Raw genomic sequence first — 20,343 nt, 5'->3', positions numbered from 1 at the left:
CCCTTCCCAGCTCAGCCACGCCCGGCCCGCCCCAGGTCGGGGAGCGAGCGCAGGGGCTCGGAGCCCCGGGCCCGAGAGCAGCGCCAGGCGGGCAGGGGCCGGGAGGGGGTCACATGAGCAGCTTCGCTCGCCCGCTCTCACCTTGCTGCGCTGGGCGTGGGCTGCGCGCTCTCCGCGTCCCGCTTGCTCCCAGCCTGGCGGCGGGGAGAGCGGCCCCCGCCATACCGCGCCGCTGCCCCGCGCGGGCTGCCTGGCAGGCTGCGCGGGGGAGGGGAGGACGCGAGCGGAGCCGGGCAGGGGGAGAGCAGGGCAGGCACCGCCTCCCAGGGCAGAATGCAGCAACTGCCGCCCGCAGCCGGCACCGGGTGCGCGGACAGAGGCGGCGGATGAGGCAGCTCCCTACGCCACCCACCGGCAGGTGCAGGTAAGCGGGGAAGGGCCGCAGCCTGCCCTTGAGATGGAGCCGGCAACCGCGGCTAATCCGAGCCGCCTCCTGGCGATATGGCATGCAGGCTTCTAGCGGGTGTGCACACCCTGCACTGTATCGCTATGGACCACACACATGCACTCTGCATAGTATAGCTATTGCCTACACACACACAGACCATAGTATAGCTATAGACTGCGCACACACACTGCATAGTAGAGTTATATGCTGTGCACAGACACACACTGCATGGTAAGTATAGCTATATACTGCACACACATTCTATATACTTTGCAAACACTAGGTCTAGATGTGAATGCCATATGTCTTTATGCTCTCTGGATTGAATGTATGGATGTCTACTTCTCTGCCTGACTGTGTCTGTATTTTCTCTCTCTCCACTCTACTATCCCCCGCTGTAACTTCTTCTCCATGCTCCCTCTTCCTCCCTGTTTTGGAATCGATAACTCTCAGTCATACTGGCAAGCTGCCGCTTTGAATTGTGTGACTTTTCCGTTCCCTGAAGGGAAAATAGGTCAAGTCTTTTTAACAAAAGCCAAGAAAGGGGAACTCAGGATTCAGCCTGGGTCTGATGATTTTGGGTTCTTACAGGGCTGTAGATCCCTGCTCCTGAGGTGGATTATTGTGCTGCTTACTGGCTGCTTTGTCTATTTTGCTGCTCTTGAAAACTTTTAATTATTTTGTAAAGCTTCATTCACCCTCCCTGCCCTCTCCTCCCCTTCAGCTGGAGGCACTGCAAGATGTGCCAACTTAAGATAAGGGAAAGAATAAAAATCTCACTATTAATATTCTCTTAGCCTCTCTGTTCAGGCGGTGGGTCCACTTCGAGACAGGGAAACGTGATAGTAATCAGCTATGTCTATACCCTGGTTGATGTGCCAGCAGTGTAGCTGCTCAGCTGTGACTAGCTGGTTTCTCCCCTCATATTTAATACTCAGCCAGCGTTTGCATGTGCATGAACCAAACACACTTTCCTTGAGCAGCCTTCTGGGAAGCTATATGCTGTAACCTGGAATCTGTTTAGCTTTTGACACTTCCCAAGTAATTGTGTATTTTCATGTTATTTCTGTTTTTGATAGTTGGATTTAGTACCAGTTACAAAGAGTGGGTTTACTGAGAATATACAGAATTTGCAATAGTTACCTTAGTTGAATACGTTTTTCATTTATGTAGCAGTATTTTAATAAGCCATTTTTACAACTCAAAGCAAGAAATCAGTGAAGTGATATATTCTGTTTGTTCATTCTTCAGCAGTATATTCAAATTGTTATCCAAGTATTGCTTTTGTAATTCCACAGTCCTTAGTGTTGCAGATTAATAGTTGTCTAATGAGAGTTTATAGTCTGATTTTTCATAAATGCCGAGCCCCTGAGCCCACTGACTTCAGTGGTAACTGCAGGTGCTCAGCATCTCTGAAAATAAGGCATTAGTTCTTTCTTTTGCAAAGAAAGAGATGAGCATAATTATTTCAACAGCGCTGTTGGGTTGATGTGATACAGAGGCTGAAATTCCATGCTGACATCCATTGTTCATCTTGACTTTACCAAGCTGTCATGTGAATTATGCCTCTGCAGTTTATGATTCTGAATGTGAGAATCAGGAAAGAGATATGAAAAACACCAGAGGCGATCTATGCACACGAGCTGTAGAGAAGGTCATTGTGGGAACTTGGAAAATCCAAAAGGCAGATTCTTTTGAAGGACAGTATTTAGAAAATGCTTTTCATTACTACAATTTATTTTCAGGCTACTATTTATATTTCAGTTATACACACCCTTTTTTTTGTAGAAAATCTGTTTTAGTTGATCCATTGTACCAACTCAAGAAGAACTATGGTTTTAAAGATGAAATTAGTGTGCTGATCTTAAAAGTAAAGACTTGATGATTTACGTTGTCTTTTTGTCAGAGCTTATATACAGAGATATTTCAAAGGCACTGCTGTCATTTTACTTGTCCAGAGAGATGCAAAAGTGAAGCAACTACATTTGCAAGGATAATTTGGCTATGCATTTTAATATTACCTGTGTCAAAAATATCCTCAAAGGGCTTTTGTGCATTCCCACAGGGCTTGCCTTATCCTGAGGTGAACTGAGGTGGTCGCCTCAGGTGCCATACTGTGGGGTGGGGGTGGGGGGGGCGCTACTAGGACCCAGAGTGTAGAAAATTGTGTCTGCTGCTGGTGCATATGTATTCTCTCTGCTCTAGATGCACAGAGATGGTGGAGTGCTGTGCTGGAGGAAGGAGGGCACAAGACACATAACAGGCAGGAGAAAAGGTGAGAGGAAATAACAGAAAGCAGCAGGAGCTGCAGGGAGAGAGAAGAGGAGGAGCCTCTTACGTACCTCTCTAGCACCCGCAGGAGCCTGGACTGATTAACACCAGCTTCTCAGGGAGCTTCCTGTTTCCTGCTGCTTCTCTGAACCCACTTGAGGAGAACAGGCAGTCAACTGAAGTAGTAGGAGCCAGTTAGGCCCTTAAGACGCTGATATCTTCCCTCACTCAGGCCCTGCTACCACCCTGCTTATTTGCCCCCTTCAATTGAGTGTTGAGAGCCACTATACCTGGCACAGAACAGCAGTCATGAAAGAAGAAAACGCCCCTCTGGGGCAGCATTCAGGAAAAGAAAGAAAGCAAAGGAAATTTTTCTATCTAAGCAGGAAGGAGCTCTCCTGAGATACATAGACACAAATGTTCACAGTGAGCCTTCCAGACCCAGTGAGGATGTGAGTGGTGAGGAGATGCCTGATCTTCCAGGTAGTAGGAGTGCAGGTGACCTGACAGCTACTGCAGCATCCATATCGCCATCTCAAATGGATGTAACCATGCACATTCCTGAAGAAAAGTGTAGATCAGAGAACAGTGTGGTGGAGGTGCAAGAAACAGCTGCTGCTGAGTTTAGTTCCTTAAGTCTAGATGATCCAGGACTGTGGACCCACTTGAGCAGTAGCCTGAGGGACTTCCTTGTACTGCATGGGCCACAGCAAGTGAAAAACTTCATGTTCCCTCAAGATGCATTTCAGCAGGATCAACTCCAAAGGCTGTTCTGGAATATATGTGCACACATCAGATGACCACCCTCTTTCCTAATGCTTTTGTTGCTCTGCGCATACTTCTAACACTTCCTGTAACAGTTGCCAGTGGAGAACGCAGCTTTTCCAAGCTGAAGTTAATAAAAACACATCTACACTCCACAATGACACAGGAGAGGCTCATCGGCCTTGCAACCATCTCAATAGAGCATGAGCTGGCCCAGACTGTGGACCTTCATCAGGAAGCAGTTCATATTGTTGCAACCAAGAAGGCATGGAAAGCACCACTTTGATTATTCAAACAGATAAAAATGCCAGTGTTTATTATGCAGACAAGAAAAGTTACATTTGCTGTTCAGGCGTTTGAAAGTTAAGTGTTACTTAAAATTTTTGAACATGGCATTTTAAATTGTTAGTTCTCCTTTATTGGGGTAGGTAGCAGAACAGTACCATGAGAGGAGTAGAACAGGAAGAAGGCAGAATTGAGACCTTTCAAAGTTTTGGCACAAGTGAGGGGGTATGGGGTGTCATTTGAGCTCCCTGCCTCAGGTGCCAAAATGTTGTGGGCTGGCCCTGCATTCTAAGGCTATATATATATTCATTTATGTAAGTGAAATTACATTTGTAGAGAAAACAAACAAGCTAGTCTTTATAATTTTTCTCATTTGAAAGTTTTATAAATCTTATTTTATGATTGAGCTCAATTCCACCCTCAGAGTTAGGGAGCAGATTCCAAAATTTAGAATCATTCATGTAGTAGAGGGACAGCCAATGAGCAGTCTCCATTAATAAGTTTTGATCAGCAGGTTTTTGCCATCCATTCTGGACTGCTGAATCAGAAAGTGGAATGACAAAATATTCTGCAAAAAAGTCAAAACTACTCACAGTGCATACAAATAAGCATATGTCTAAGTCTTTGCAGGAACAGGGCCTAGATATGCAAGTGTATGTCCGCATATTGGGCAAAGGCGGAGGGGGGAGCATGTATGTGAGAAAGCCACATCTAGAAGTTTGTCTCCAGCTATGCCTGTAAACATAATGCTATTTGTATAATGCTCAGAAATCTATTGATATTTTTACATGAGCAGAATCAAACCCTTTCTATTTACATAAAGAAGTAGTAATGCCCAGTTTATTTAAATAGTTCAGTCTACACTGTCACAGTTCATGGCAACTGCACCTGTATTTCCCCTCCATGGTCTAGCAAGGGCACCCACTTTTAGGCTTCTGGATCTCAGTTGTCATCCCTCTTGGGCAGAGACTTATGTCTCTCTCTCTCCACTTTTTTTCCCCCAGACTGAACAATTCCCTGCTGGCACTGTTATTCCCAATAAGCCAGACTGCCTAGCCAGGGCATCTCTGCTTTGCTTTCTCTTCAGAGGCTTCTGCATAGCATAACTGCCACCAATTACAAGTTAGCACACAGCCCTTTATATGCCAGCACATGTATTACGGTGAAAGCATTACAGAGAAAACATTAAAAACAATAAAAGAAACTACATGCATGCTGAAGAAGAGATTACCCCTGTTCCCAACTCCAGCAGGGACACTGGTAAGAGTCACTCCCTCAAACCTGTCATAGGGCATATAGCGCCCATCCCCCCTCCCTGACTTAGTGTGGGCACCGCACTTACTCCCTGCCTCAGTTTCCATTCTCAGGGAGCCAATAACTTCACTTCAGACACACTTGACATGTGACTCAATAATACCCTCCCTAGGACTTGTTTATTGCAAAACCTCATACAAAGGGGCCATAACAAGTTCCAAATAAACAAAAGGTGCTTCTGGTTTTCCAGGTTCCTTTATAGTCTGTCCTCTAAGTTCTGTTCTCAGTCTTTGTCTCTCTTTATGGCAGGAGGCTCAGCCCCTCCTCCTGGAGCTTGGGTATTTCAGGCAGTTATTGTCCCACTCTTTACTAGGAGTATCCAGCTCTCCTCCTGGAACGGGGTTGCAATTTATCTTTCTTAACTGGTCCCATTTAGTCTTCAGGTTCAGAAGGTTTAGCTGCCTTCTCCTGCTGTTGTCTGCTCCCTATTAACTCAGGACCCTTCTTACTCCTTGCAGTGTCTGCAAGCATCTGCCCTACTATGAAGGAGGAATAACATGTATGCTGTCCCCTTCTTCCGGCTCATTTCTTATTGGCTATGTGACAGCTGGCTGCCCCACCCTCTGCAAGGGTCCAGGTGCCAGGCCTTTAAAGATGCAGTTACTACTTCCTTTCTCCCCATATCTCCTCAGGCTTTGTGTATCAAACCACCCCTAAACTCTTACAGGGCCATGCCATGTGACAGACAGGACTGACCAGTAGGAAGTACTGCCCTTAAGGGGCAGACTACCCCACCACAAACCCCACATAGGGATTTTTCTGTGGTTACAAGTTCATAACTGCTTTAGCTCAGAACAAGCATCAACATTAATTGGTAATCTTTCCTTTATACAGGTTTCAGAGTAGCAGCTGTGTTAGTCTATTGCCGCAAAAAGAACAGGAGTACTTGTGGCACCTTAGAGACTAACAAATTTATTTGAGCATAAGCTTTCGTGGGCTACAGCCCACTTCATCGGATGCATAGAATGGAACATATTGTAAGGAGATATATAAACACATACAGAGACTATGAAAAGGTGGGAGTTGCCCTATTAACTCTAAGAGGCTAATTAATTAAGAGAAAAAACTTTTGTAGTGATAATCAAGATAGCCCATTACAGACAGTTTGACAAGAAGGTGTGAGGATACTTAACATGGGGAAAATAGATTCAATGTGTGTAATGGCTCAGCCACACAAGTACTCCTTTTCTTTTTCCTTTATACAGTTTGGGCCTTTGATCTTCAGATTCCAGTAACAGGTGACCAGTATATAATCATGCTCTCCTCAGGGTGTAGCTTCAAAAGGCTGGGGTTTTGCATAACTAGAGGTGGGAATTTGAATTCACTTCTCCCTAGAGATTTCCTGGGCAAACCACTTGACTCTGTTTGTCCAAAAGTCTTATTTTGTCTGGCCTATTGTTCAGTATAGTCCTTTGAAATACAGAACACTTCCCAGGGCTCACAATAATACATAACCTTTACATTTAATACAATTTACTCTAAAGATATTTATTTCAATCCAGTTTTTCAAGGATATTGCAGGAAATTGCCATATATGTCACATCTCCCGTAGACATCTTTTTCCAAGTAATCTAGAGGAAAAATAGAATTGATATTTCCTAACTACAGAGGAATAGAGAAAATATTTCTCTCATACTGTGGCTTTATGTAACTGATTTAAAATCCACTTGACACATAGATCCAAATGTATTTCTCAAAAAAGTTTAGATACAATACAGTGGCACTTTGGGCAAAATGATGTACTCAGATCTGTACATAAAGACCTAAGAAAAGCTAATTGAATTTGTGGAGTGAAGCTGAGTGTTTAGGAATTCTTCCATAGATCCATGTATATTCCATTCTCCAGATGGAGTAGTCCGTTTAAACTGGGTGAAAGCAGCAGGAGGTCAAGTAACTTGCTCAAGATCACAAACTTCACTACTGACTGAGCTGTGGTCATAAATGCAGGTCTTTTCAGTTGATTTCAGCCCAGTGTTCTCTTTCCACAGTGTGGGGAAAAATGCTTAAACTCTGTACATTCACCTATACTCAGATCCTAAACTACTGAAGTCAAAGTGAGCTTTGACATGGACTCCAAATGGGTGCAGGATCAAGCCACTAGGTAGTGAACCTGGCAGATTGTGCCATTGGCAGGAGGGAGGCTTCTGCATGTGGAGGGTGTTGAGGGGGCACGCTACAAGCCTGGAAGAATGCAAGGAAACACTGGGAAAGCAGGTTCCAAGTCTTTAGAGCCCAATGCTTTCGCACAGTGCTTCCCTCTCTGTGCTATGCCATATCATAACAGCATGGCTCACTCGAGAGATGCTGCCATTGGCTCCCGCCCTACGGCTATTCACGCACTATATCTTTCTCCAAGGTGAGCTGTCGTCATGAAGGCAGAGTGCACCTGTAAGAGAAGCATTAACATTTGCGTGGGTTTCTTCTTGGACATCCACCATTTTTTTTGAAGGGATCATTCCCTGGCACCCTTCCCCTCAGAAAACCCTCAAAGCCAGCTTGATGGTGTGACATGAAGGGACTATGGTAAGCTCAGAGAACAGGAAGCATGCTACATAGCTGTTCCCCCTTCAATGTATTTTTTCACATCTTTGCTCCCTGAAATGCACCACATAGGGGAGTATTTGATGCTTAATTTTCAGTTGTTTTCTTTTTGTCTTATAAATAAACTATGAAAATAATGACAACATTGTTGCTTAGTAAAAATAATAAAAGTCAAGAGAATAGATAGTGCTATAGAAACTAATTTTCATAACTGTCAAGTCTTGTTACATGTTTTCCTCATATAACAAACAATTAAATGTTAATAAACAAAAAGGGAAAAATCATATGCAGCTTAAAAATGCACACAGTTTTTCTGAAGCAGAACATTAGTAATGGAGATCTGGTATTGTAGCTATCTCAGACAGCTATGGTAGAGCTCACTTGTCAGAGTGGTGCTGCCTGCTGTCCGTCTCAGGGATTAGTTCTCTGAGCCAGCACGCTGTATCATGGTGGTGCCTCTTCTGCCACCTTCTCCACCTGCAGACCCATCTTAGCCCAGGAACCAATGTCTTTCATGACTCAGCCCTCCAGCCATGCCACCACCCCATGTGTCCCCCCACCCCAAACAGCGGTGTGTGTGTGTGGGGGGGAAGTATCTCCCAGTTCTATAGTCCAGCCACTTCCCCAGTGGTGAGGCACCCCTGCTCCTCCCAATCCCAGCCCAGGGACCCTGTAGCTAGCAGCCTCCTGATGCCTGTCTCTCTGCCAGAACTGCTTCAATTCCCTGGGCCACTTCCTCATAGCCCAAGCACCGTTTTTGCCCTCTTCTCAGGGTCTCCTGGGCCCTGCCAGCAATTGCTCTGTCCAAGGTACTACCTTCCTACAGCCTACTAAGAACACAGTCCTCTCTCCTTGAGTTCCCTACAGCAACAGATCCTGCTGTGCCCTGCAACTCCCTTTTATGTGAGCCTGCTGGGCCCTGATTGGTTGCTCTGTGCAGCCTCTATCTGATTGGCTGCTCCCGGCACAGCCTCCTTAGGCTGCTTTTAACCCCCTTTCTGGTGTAGGGTGAACACCCCATCTCAACAACATTAGGTCTTTCTTTCCATGCTGATCAGGAAAGATCACTTCTTCACAGAGCTCAGAGACTGAGGGCTGGGAAAAATTTTGTACCCCCTGTGATGTAGTTAGGTTGACCTATCTCCCTCTGTAGATGCAGGTAGGTTGGTGGAAGAATTTTTCATTAACCTAGCTACCACCTCTCGGAGAGGTGGATTACCTACACTGATGGAAAAACTCCTTCCATCGATTACAGGGAGTCTCTACACTACAGCACTATGGCAGTGGCAGCTGTGCCTTTGTGGCTGCTGTAGTCTAGACATATCCTGAGGGTCAGATCATCAGCTGGTGTAGATTGGTATAGCTCATGTAGGGCTGTTAAGATGAGGTGATCTTTCAATGGATGTTTTTTATTTCAATAGAGCTATTCTGATTTACCCTCAGTGAGAGTCTTTCCCAGTGTTTTGGACTACTAGGCTGCTTTGACTTTACATTTCTCAGTCTTTTAAGAACAGCAGCAGCTGTGGGCCAAAATCAGTGGTGACTTGCACCCTATGGAAATATGTTTATTCTCAGATTTGAATTTAGGGAACCATAAATTTCTTGGGTTGTTATCGTCGCTATAATCTCCTTTTGATATCATATCATGTATTGAAATTATGCCTTTCCTAAAAAAATGCTTCTGGTTCTAGTTCCCCACATATTCCCTCCTGTATCAACAGTCATTTGGAAAAGTCCAATGAAGTGGATAAAACAATAAAATATCCATCTCTGTAAGAGTCAGCTAAGTATTTTAAAAATACAGAGGGGAAGTTTCAATATTGGGAAAGAGATTTATCACCGTTAGAAAGCAAAGAAGATAAGAATTATTTTTTACTTTAAATATGTGAAAATTGGGCTAAATTTATCCCTGGTGTAACTACACTGGTTTCATAGGAATTGCTATACTGGATCAGATCCCTGGTCCATCTAGTCCAGAATCTAGTCTCTGATAGTGGCCAGCACTAGATGGTTCAGAGGAAGATGCAAGAAACCCATGGAGGCAGATGTGGTATAAGTCCACATCCTAACCCTAGTAGGCAAAGATTGGCTTAAAACATGAAGCATGAGATTTATATCTCCCTTACAATCATGTTTTTTCCCCCCTATGGATTAGCTATTATAACTTTTTATATTCTGGTTTTCCATAAAAATATCCAATCTCTCTTTGAATCTTGCTAAGTTTCAGTGGTTTTATCTATACTATAAATGCCCTTTTGAATCCTTGTACACTAGTCTCAAAGTGCAGGACTAAGAAGTCTTTTCTCTTTTTGAGAAAGTAAAAAGTTTGACTTGTGAGGAATGGAGATTTTAAAAAGGTGACAGCTATTCAGAAGGACTGCTAGAGTAAAAGAAAAAGTGATACTTACTTGAACAAGAAGATAGGAACGGCCATATTGGGTCAGCCCAAAGGTCCATCTAGCCCAGTATCCTGTCTTCCAACAGTGGCCAATGCCAGGTGCCCCGGAGGGAATGAACAGAACAGGTAATTATCAAGTCGGGCCCCGGCGGCTCGGGCTCGGGCCCCGCTCTTGCTAAGGCCGGCCCTGATCAAGTAATCCACCCCCTGTCACCCATTCCCATCTTTTGCCAAACAGAGGATAGGGACACCATCCCTGCCCATCCTGGCTGCTAACCATTGATGGATTTATCCTTCATGAATTTATCTAGTTCTTTTTGAACCCTGTTATAGTCTTGGCCTTCACAACATCCTCTGTCAAGGAGTTCCACAGATTGACTGTGTGTTGTGTGAAAAAATACTTCCTTTTGTTTTGTGTTAAACCTGCTGCCTGTGAATTTAATTTGGTGACCCCTTGTTCTTGTGTTATGAGAAGGAGTAAATAACACTTCCTTGTTTACTTTCTCCACACCAGTCATGATTTTATAGACCTCTATCATATCCCACCCCCAGTCGCCTTTTTTCCAAGCTGAAAAGTTCAAGTCTTATTAATCTCTCCTCATATGGCAGCCGTTCCATACCCCTAATAATTTTTGTTACCCTTTTCTGAACCTTTTCCAATTCCAAGATATCTTTTTTGAGATGGGGTGACCACATCTGCACGCAGTATTCAAGATGTGGGCGTACCATGGATTTATATAGAGGCAATATGGTATTTTCTGTCTTATTATCTATCCCTTTCTTAATGATTCCCAACATTCTGTTTGCTTTTTTGACTGCCGCTGCACATTGAGTGGATGTTTTCAGAGAACTATCCACAATGACTCCAAGATGTCTTTCTTGAGTGGTGGAGTGGGGCAGCTGTAATAAAGAGGGGTTAAAAGCATCCGTGGAGGGGGCTGCAGCTGGGAAAAAGTAGGCTGACTGGGAAGCAGCCACAGCTGTGGCCATCTTAATCAGAGCCCAGTTGGCCCTTATAAGAGGGCTGTGGGCCAGAAACCAAAAAGAGTCTCTCTCTAGCTTCTGAGAGAGAAGGACCTGGCTGCCTGTGAGCTGAGAAGGGTAACTGAGGTGGAGCAGCGCTGGGGAGCTCCAGCCTGATAAAACCCCAGGCTGCAGGCCTAGAAAAGGGCCTATGAAAAGGTACTGGGGCTGCAGAGGGGCAGCCCAGAGATAGGACCTGTGGCCTTTGCCTAATTCCCATTACCGATGATGAGTAGTTTGCAGACTACAGTCTGCCCCAGTGAGTGGGGGCTAGATGGTGACTGGCAGTAGCCACTGAAGCAAGGTGGGGATAGAGGGTTGGGGGTTCCCCTGGGTGTGGAAACCCAGATTGTGGGTTACTGCTGGGGGCAGAACCCTAATGTAGAGGGGCACTGGGGTCTGGGAGGGACCAGCGGCAGGTGAGACACTGGCCTGCAGAGGGTGCTCTGGGCTGGAAGAGCTAATTCCCAGGATGACCAGCAGGAGGCACCACACAAGTGAGTCACACCCCGCTACAAGTGGTAACAGCTAATTTAGATCCCATCATTTCATATATATATATATATATATATATAGTTGGGATTATATTTTCTAATGTGCGTTACTTTGCATTTATCAACATTTAATTTAATTTGCCATTTTGTTGCCCAGTCACCCAGTTTTGAGGGATCCTTTTGTAGCTCTTTGCAGATTGCCTGGGACTTATTTATCTTGAGCAATTTTGTATCATCTGCAAATTTTGCCACCTCTCTGTTTACCCCTTTTTCAAGAATATGTTGAACAGGACTGGTCCTAGTACAGACCCCTGGGGTACACCACTATTTACATCTTTCCATTCTGAAAACTGACCATTGATTCCTACCCTTTGTTTCCTATCTTTTAACCAGTTACCAATCCATGAGAGAACCTTCGCTCTTATCCCATGACTGCTTACTTTGCTTAAGAGCCTTTCGTGAGGGACCTTGTCAAAGGCTTTCTGAAAATCTAAATACACTATATCCACTGGATTCCCCCTTGTCCAGAGACTTGTTGGCCCCCTCAAAGAATTGTAGTAGATTGGTGAGGCATGATTTCCCTTTACAAAAACCATGTCGATTATTCCTCAACAAATTATGTTCATCTATATTTCTGACAATTTTGTTCTTTACTGCAGTTTCAACCAGTAACTGCCAGGGTCACCTATGGAGCCCTTTTTAAAAATTGGCATCACATTAGCTATCCTCCAGTCCAGGAGTAGGCAACCTATGGCACGTGTGCCAAAGGCGGCACACGAGCTGATTTTCAGTGGCACTCACACTGCCTGGGCCCTGGCCACCAATCTGGGGGGCTCTGCATTTTAATTTAATTTTAAATGAAGCTTCTTAAACATTTTAAAAAACTTATTTACTTTACATACAACAATAGTTTAGTTGTATATTATAGACTTGTAGAAAGAGACCTTCTAAAAACGTTAAAATGTATTACTGACACGTGAAACCTTAAATCTGAGTGAATAAATGAAGACTCGGCATGCCACTTCTGAGAGGTTGCCGACCCCTTCTCCAGTCATTTGGTACAGAAGCTGATTTAAATGATAGGTTACGGATGACAGTTAGTAGTCCTGCAATTTCACATTTGAGTTCTTTCAGAACTCTTGGGTGAATACCATCTGGTCCTGGTGACTTATTACTCTTTAGTTTATCAATTTGTTCCAAAACCTCTTCTAATGACCTTTCAATCTGGGACAGTTCCTCAGATTTCTCACCTAAAAAGAATGGCTCAGGTTTGTGAATCTCATTTAACTTCCACTTTTTAAAGGATGCCTTTTTGCCTCCCACTGCTTCTCTTACTTTGTTTAGCCACAGTCGCTCTTTTTTGGTTCTCTTACTATGTTTTTTAATTTGGGGTATACATTTAAGTTGAGTCTCTATTATGGTGTCTTTAAAAAGTTTCCACGCAGCTTGCAGGGATTTTACTTTTGGTGCTGTATCTTTTAATTTCTGTTTAACTAAGCTCTGCATTTTTGTGTAGTTTCCCCTTTCTGAAATTAAATGCTACAGTTTTGGGCCACTGTGGAGTTTTCTTCACCACAAGGATATTAAAATTAATTATATTATGGTCACTATTTCCAAGCGGTCCAGCTATATTCACCTCTTGGACCTGATCCTGTGCTCCACTTAGGACTAAAAAAATCAAGAATTGCCTCTCCTCTTGTGTGTTCCAGGACTAGCTGCTCCAAGAAGCAGTCATTTAAGGTGTCAAGAAACTTTATCTCTGCATCCCGTCCTGAGGTGATATGTACCCAGTTTCAATATGGGGATAGCTGAAATCCCCCATTATTATTGAATTTTTTATTTTAATTGCCTCTCTAATTTCCTTGAGCATTTCATAGTCACTATCACCATTCTGGGCAGGTGGTCGGTAATATATCCCTATTGCTATATTCTTATTATTCAAGCATGGAATTACTATCCATAGAGATCAGATGGTACAGTTTGGTTCATTTAAGATTTTTACTTCATTTGATTCTACGCTTTCTTTCACATATAGTGTCACTCCCACGATAGAACAGGTCATTCTAGTCTTCTGATATATTTTGTACCCTTGTATTACTGTATCCCATTGATTATTCTCATTCCACCAAGTTTCTGTGATACCTATTCTATCAATAGCCTCATTTAATAGAAGGCACTCTAGTTCACCCATCTTATTATTTAGACTTCTAGCATTGGTATATGAGCACTTTAAAAATGTGTCACTTTTTAGCTGTCTCAGATTACATGATGTTATTGAATGAGACTTTTTTCATGTGACTTTTTTTTCTCGTCAGATCCTACCTGTATTTTATCATCTTCTATACTCTCCTCCTTACTAGGACATAGAGAATCTCCATTAGTAGATCCTCCCCTAAGGGATGTCTCTGTCTGAACCACGTGCTCCTCCACACTGTTGGCTTTCCTCCAGCCCCTAGTTTAAAAACTGCTCTATGACCTTTTTAATTTTAAGTGCCAGCAATCTGGTTCCATTTTGGTTTAGATGGAGCCCAACCTTCCTGTATAGGCTCCCCCTTTCCCAAAAGTTTCCCCAGATCCTAATAAATCTAAACCCCTCCTTCCTACACCAACATCTGATCCATGCATTGAGAACCTGCAGTTCTGCCTGTCTAACTGGCCCTGCGCGTGAAACTGGAAGCATTTCAGAGAATGCTACCATGGAGGTCCTGGACTTCAATCTCTTACCTAGCAACCTAGATTTGGCCTCCAGGACTTCTCTCCTATCCTTCCCTATGTCATTGGTACTTACATATACAACCACCACCAGCTCCTCTTCAGCACTACACATAAGTCTGTCTAGATGTCTCGAGAGATCCACAACCTTTGCACCAGGCAGGCAAGTCACCATGCAGTTCTCCCGGTCATCGCAAACCCAGCTATCTATGTTTCTAATGATTGAATCATCCATTACTAATACCTGTGTCTTCCTAATACCTGGAGTTCCCTCCCCCAGAAAGGTATCGTCAGTGTGAGAGGATACCACATCATCTGGAAGGAATGTGGAATGAATCTGATCCTGATGGCAATGAGCTCAGAACAGCCTAATACGCAAAATGTATTCTTCTGCATGATTATTCTTTCTTTGAAACAGTATATTGGCCATGTTGACTGCAAGGGATGAACCTGCTAGGAGAGGAAAAAATTATTTTCAAGAACAGTAGACAAAATAAATGTTAGAGGAAAAAACTGATAGAAAACATCCAGAATATCCACATAATCATTCTATACGTATTTTGAAAGTTCCAAGGACAATCTAAAAGACTCTAAAATGTCTCCATTTTAGAAAATGGTTGAGAATTAAGATGTAATGATGAAGAATTATTACATTTATTAGCATGAAAATTGAATTTAGAACAGTGCCTCTAATTGATTTGATAGTTCTTTTCTTAGCTTTTTATGAAGGAAATTCTGTTACTAAGTTTTTGTCTCATTTGATGCTTACTCAATAATTAACTAATCTCTGAAGTGAATGCAAATGAGATACTGTTTTTCATCAGTAAGACAGCAATCACAAGGTAAAAATATTATTCTTTCCTATGATAAAACCAAAAATTAACATAATCATAGAATATCAGGGTTGGAAGGGATCTCAAGAAGTCATCTAGTCCAACCCCCTGCTCAAAGCAGGACCAATTCCCAACTAAATCATCCCAGCCAGGGCTTTGTCAAGCCGGGCCTTAAAAACCTCCAAGGAATCATAATCCCTGATTACAACTACATACATATTGATTAAGGAATGTTTCATGTTTTTTCTTAGTAATAAAGTTACACTATTGATAGCCTTTGGTTTCAGGTGCAGAAGGGCTCATTTGGGCAAGTGCTTTGGAGGATAGGATAAAAATTCAAAATGATATGGACAAACTGGAGAAATGGTCTGAAGTAAATAGGATGAAATTCAGCAAGGACAAATGCAAAGTATTCTACTTAGGAAGGAACAATCAGTTGCACATATACAAAATGGGAAATGGCTGCCTAGGAAGGAGTACTGTAGAAAAGGATCTGGGGATCATAGTGGATCACAAGCTAAATATGAGTCAACAGTGTAATGCTATTACAAAAAAAAAGCAAACATCATTCTGGGAGGTATTATCAGGAGTGTTATAAGGAAGACACAAGAAGTAATTCTTCCGCTCTACTCCGCGCTGATTAGGCCTCAAGTGGAGTATTGTGTCCAGTTCTGGGCACCACATTTCAGGAAAGATATGGAGAAATTGGAGAAAGTCCAGAGAAGAGCAACAAAAATGATTAAAGGTCTAGAAAACATGGCCTATGAGGGATGATTGGAGAAGAGAAGACTGAGAGGTGACATAATAGTTTTCAAGTGCATAGGAGGAGGGAGAAAAATTGTTCTCGTTAATCTCTGAGGATAGGACAAGAAGCAGTGGGTTTAAATTGCAGCAAGGGCAGGTTAAGTTGGACATTAGGAAGTCAGGCTAGTTAGGCACTAAAATAAACTGCCTAGGGAGGTTGTGGAATCTCTGGAGTTGGAGATTTTTAAGAGCAGGTTAGAAAATCACCTGTCAGGGATTGTCTAGATAATACTTAAACCTTCCTTGAGTGCAGGGGCTTGGACTAGAAGACCTCTTGAACTCTGTTCCAGTCCTAAGATTTTTAGAGCATATATGTTAATAGCTTCATCAGTGGTCTGACAGAGAGGCAAACAGCGTATTATGGCCCTGATTCAACAAAACAATTAAGTTTAAGCAGCAGGTACGCCACGGAAGTCAATTTGTAAATTAGATTAAATTGAGATGTATTGAATATAGTAGTGAGGACAGTTTAAGGACCTACAGTGATGAGCAATATGGGCAGAAAATAAAAGGAAAGTTATACTAGTCACATGCATACTAATTTATCTGGGGGAAAAAATAATCTAAAATACAGATATTTAATAGGGGAAGGTAACTGAGAAAGCAGTAATGCCAGAAGAAACAGGATGATAGTGGACAACTGATTACCCTTATGAGGATGCAGTGCAATTTGGCACAACAAAAAAGATATTCACAAGTTGGAGAGAATACAGAGAAGGGCAACAATAATATCTCAGAGCTGCAAGGATTGATTAATCAGAATCAAAACAACTAAATATATAGCTTGGTTAACTGATAATTAAGGGAGAGAAGACTGGTAACCGTTTACAAGCATTTGAGGAGTATAAAGACCAAAAAGGAAAAGGGGTTGTGTGATTGATAGATTTGTAGCTGATTGTAATAATAAATACTGTATCTTGACCTCATTGTTAAGATATTTACTGTATGATCTGTTGGATTAAATCAACAGCCCTGTTGATCTAAACAGGAAGGCAACACAATGACTTGAGAAGTCCTTCAACAATACTTGTGGGATTGATACAAGACAATGGGAGAGAATTTGGTTGGAGGTTGCAGTGTCAGGGAAGTTAGATTTACCAGGGTCTTCATTTTAAGGATGGTAAGGCCTAAGGTCAGGTAGAGATGCATATAGATATTCTGTTTTAAAATCCTTTTTCTCGTATGTTATGCATTGTTCCCACAGTTCAGATTAAATAATACTTTGTTCTGAGAAGGCTGCCTGGTCACTTTATTCACTACTGGTCACAGCTCCCAAAGGGCAGAGCTGCAGGTATGTAACCTAGTTAGACCTGTTGCGGGTAAGCACGGTTGATACACAGGGTACTCTAGCCCTGGACCTGGTCTAAGAGTGGGAGAATCACAGGATTCCACCTCAAAGAAGGTAAAGGCATGAGGGCTGAGACCCGAGGGAATGCACTCAGAGAAACCAGAGAGAGAGGGTCAGTGGTGCAGCTAGCCCTGTAACCATGGCAGATTGTAGCAGAGTATCAGAACATATAACTAGGAGGCTCTTGAACTCTTGGTTGTAAAACTGTTTTGGGGCTTCTGTGGCAGATCAGCCTTTCTACCAAACAGGGGTGGGCTGCTTGGGCTTAGGAATGAATCCCTTAATGATCTCCTTTAGTTTAAATCTAAGTCTGTTATGTACATTCTGACAACACTGAAAAAGCTCCTGTTACTTTGAACAAAGATATATATATATATATATGAGAGAGAGAGAGAGACCATGAAAACAGCAGCAAGGCTTACACAAATAAATGTAGCACCACTGTGACACAGAGGCTCATTGGTGCCGATGGGCAAAGGGTTCACTGTTCTTTACAAGCAAATATTGTCTCAGACTTGACAAACTCGTTATACCTAATACATCACTTCCATGGCACTTATCCATGAACGGTAGCATGTGAGGTCTCCAAAATGAGATCTTGTAACTTACTGATACTCAGAATCATTGCAAGATGTGTTTATTGGTAATAGTTAAAGAATAATTTAACTATTGAAAACGATACCTTATGGTCTTGGAATAAAAGTTTGTCATCAGGCAATCATATGTCTCAGTGATGGCCTGTCCAAGCGGGAAGGAGTAGTCACTCCTACCTGGTCAGCCAGTGATGTAATGCAAGGGTCAATTGTCTACTGTTGCCCCATCCCAGAACTGAAAATGGAAAACAAAGACAACTGCAAACAATCAAAACTAATTGGAGGTAAAAAGGAACATTAGAACAGACAGGGGATCACCCTGTCCATGAATAAAGACAAAAGACTAATTTGATATATTGAAGGGTGGAGAAAGTCACTCTGCATCCATTCACTGAGGAGACATCCTGTTGAGCGGAGAGGTGCTTCATGAAAGATTGGATCCTAGTTCCTGGGAAGCCAATCAGCTCTGCAAGAGATTGAACTTGGGGGAGGGGGACATACTTTATTAGATAGGAAAGGTAACTATTAATAAATGTAGGTCCTAATTTGCATTTTATTGTTTTGTATTGTAACCATTTGTTTCCATCACTATCTCTTGTTTCTAGTGGAACCTCTATTCTATCTGAAATAAAGTTTTTGCTTTATTGTAATTGCTTACAAGTGTGGTGTGTTACACAGGAACAGTGATTTAATGTAAAACTCGTAAACTGGGGGGAACAGTGCTCCTTTGGGAGCAGAGGATGTGGGATTTCTGAGAGTAGCCAGTACCAAGGGCTGGATATTACAGGGGAATGCTTCAAGGGGATTCAGGGACTGAGGAGCACCTCTTGTTAACCTGCAAGGCAAAGACAGGGCTGGCAGAGCCCAGAAGAGTGTGCTTGAGTGACTTTAAAGCTGGTGGTATTAGGCAGCTAACCTGCAGCCACCACAAGCAAGACTCATGGTGGTAGGGGGTAACAAGGTGAAGTCTTTAGTACCCCAAGAACCATCACACCCTGTTAAGGCTGATTTCCCCACTCTGGCACTTTGCATGCAGAAGGTGGGGGCCCACAAGGATTCTAAAAACTAATACTGGCCACTTCAGGCTTGTAGTAAACTCCCAAGATTACAGCTTTTCTCTGACTGTGGCTGGGTAGATGCTGCCACTGCCAAGTGCAAAACCCCTTTGAGAACCCAGGAAGGTGCACTTGAGAATTCCTTCCTTAGAGGTACCTTCAAGCCCTTTCACTCCCCTCTGGGGAAGAGCTGAGAAGGGGGATGAAATCAGCTGTTGTCACCAGCTAATTAAACAACATGTGCACAAACCTCTTAGGACACACAAATCCAACCCTGTTCTTAAAAAAGGTAAATTTTATTAAAAACAAAAAAAGAAATACATCTGGAATCTCAGGCTATCGCTAGATTTTTTTATTTTTAAATCCACTTACAAGGATTAGCATCAGAATAACTTTCTTGAGGTCCATCTTAAAAGTTACAAGCAAAACAAAAGCATCTGGAATTAGCACCGAGGAATCCACAAGCCATAAAGAGATAAACCTAATCGCATATTCCTAGACATTTCCTGAGCTACTTACATATCTGGGGTTTCAAATGAGTAGTTTCTAGGTATGATTGGATGATTTTTCATACCTGGCCCAAGCTCTTACAGCATAGCTTCTCTGTCCCTTCTCTCCGGGAGAACAACACAGACAGACAAAAGGGGAGTCTTGTTTCAACTGTAAAAAGTTCTAGCCTTCTCATTAGCTCTTTTGGCCAGGTGCCCACTCACTTCCTTTTATCTATGCATGCAGTGAGACTTTTTAACCCTTTACAGGTAAAGCAAGTCAAGAACAGCTACTAAGAGGGATTTTATAGCTACTGGCTGGGTCCATAACATGGAGCTACCCGTACCCTTCATTTATCACACACCCACTTCCAGAATTCCTGTTTTAAAACTCTTTTCAGGTTCCCAATCAGCATACAGTGTTTCTGAGTGACTCAACTGGATTTTTATCTGTTTAGGAGGAGTTAACAGATGTGTGACTGAGCTGTCAATCAACATCCCTCTCCTCCCCCCAGATGTTGTTTCACTCAACATCTTTGGATGTGGAAACAGCATACCTGCAGATTTAGGAAAATAGATTGTCCCTCTCCGTCCAGCCATTCTGCAATACAAAGGAATCCTTTGAAAATTCAGTGAACTGCTCTCTTAACCACAAGGGATTGAATATTGACTGCCACTTGGGCCTGGATACTGTGATTATTGGCACTTTAGGAATGTATGCAGTAATTAACAAAATTATAATATTTGCTCATCAGCAGTTATCGCCTATTGTTCTCACTAAAATAGCTTTAAATACTGAGCTATTAACCCCTTTCTGTTGTTTCCCATCTCACATAATTATTTCACCAACATTACTAGTTTCCTACATTTACCAGTTTTACTACAAAAGTTATCATTGTGAAAAAAGAGTAATCAGCAAAACAAAACATACTTTTACTTCCTCAGAAACTGATCTCTCCATTTTACTTTTC

General features: G+C 42.7%; 1 protein-coding gene across 1 annotated transcript in view; it reads left to right on the top strand.

The window, feature by feature from the left end:
• The first annotated feature begins 245 nt into the window (after nt 1-245).
• The window catches only part of TRMT9B (tRNA methyltransferase 9B (putative)), a 41,649-nt gene continuing 21,551 nt past the window's right edge, over nt 246-20,343 (top strand). The window contains exon 1 of the mRNA XM_034772476.1: nt 246-424. Within this exon, the coding sequence (XP_034628367.1) occupies nt 387-424 (38 nt within the window). The 5' untranslated portion in view covers nt 246-386. The remainder of the gene's footprint in view (nt 425-20,343) is intronic.

Source organism: Trachemys scripta, chromosome 5 (assembly GCF_013100865.1).
Source record: "Trachemys scripta elegans isolate TJP31775 chromosome 5, CAS_Tse_1.0, whole genome shotgun sequence".
Lineage (NCBI taxonomy): Eukaryota > Metazoa > Chordata > Testudines > Emydidae > Trachemys > Trachemys scripta.
This window is presented reverse-complemented; position numbering and strand designations above follow the sequence as displayed.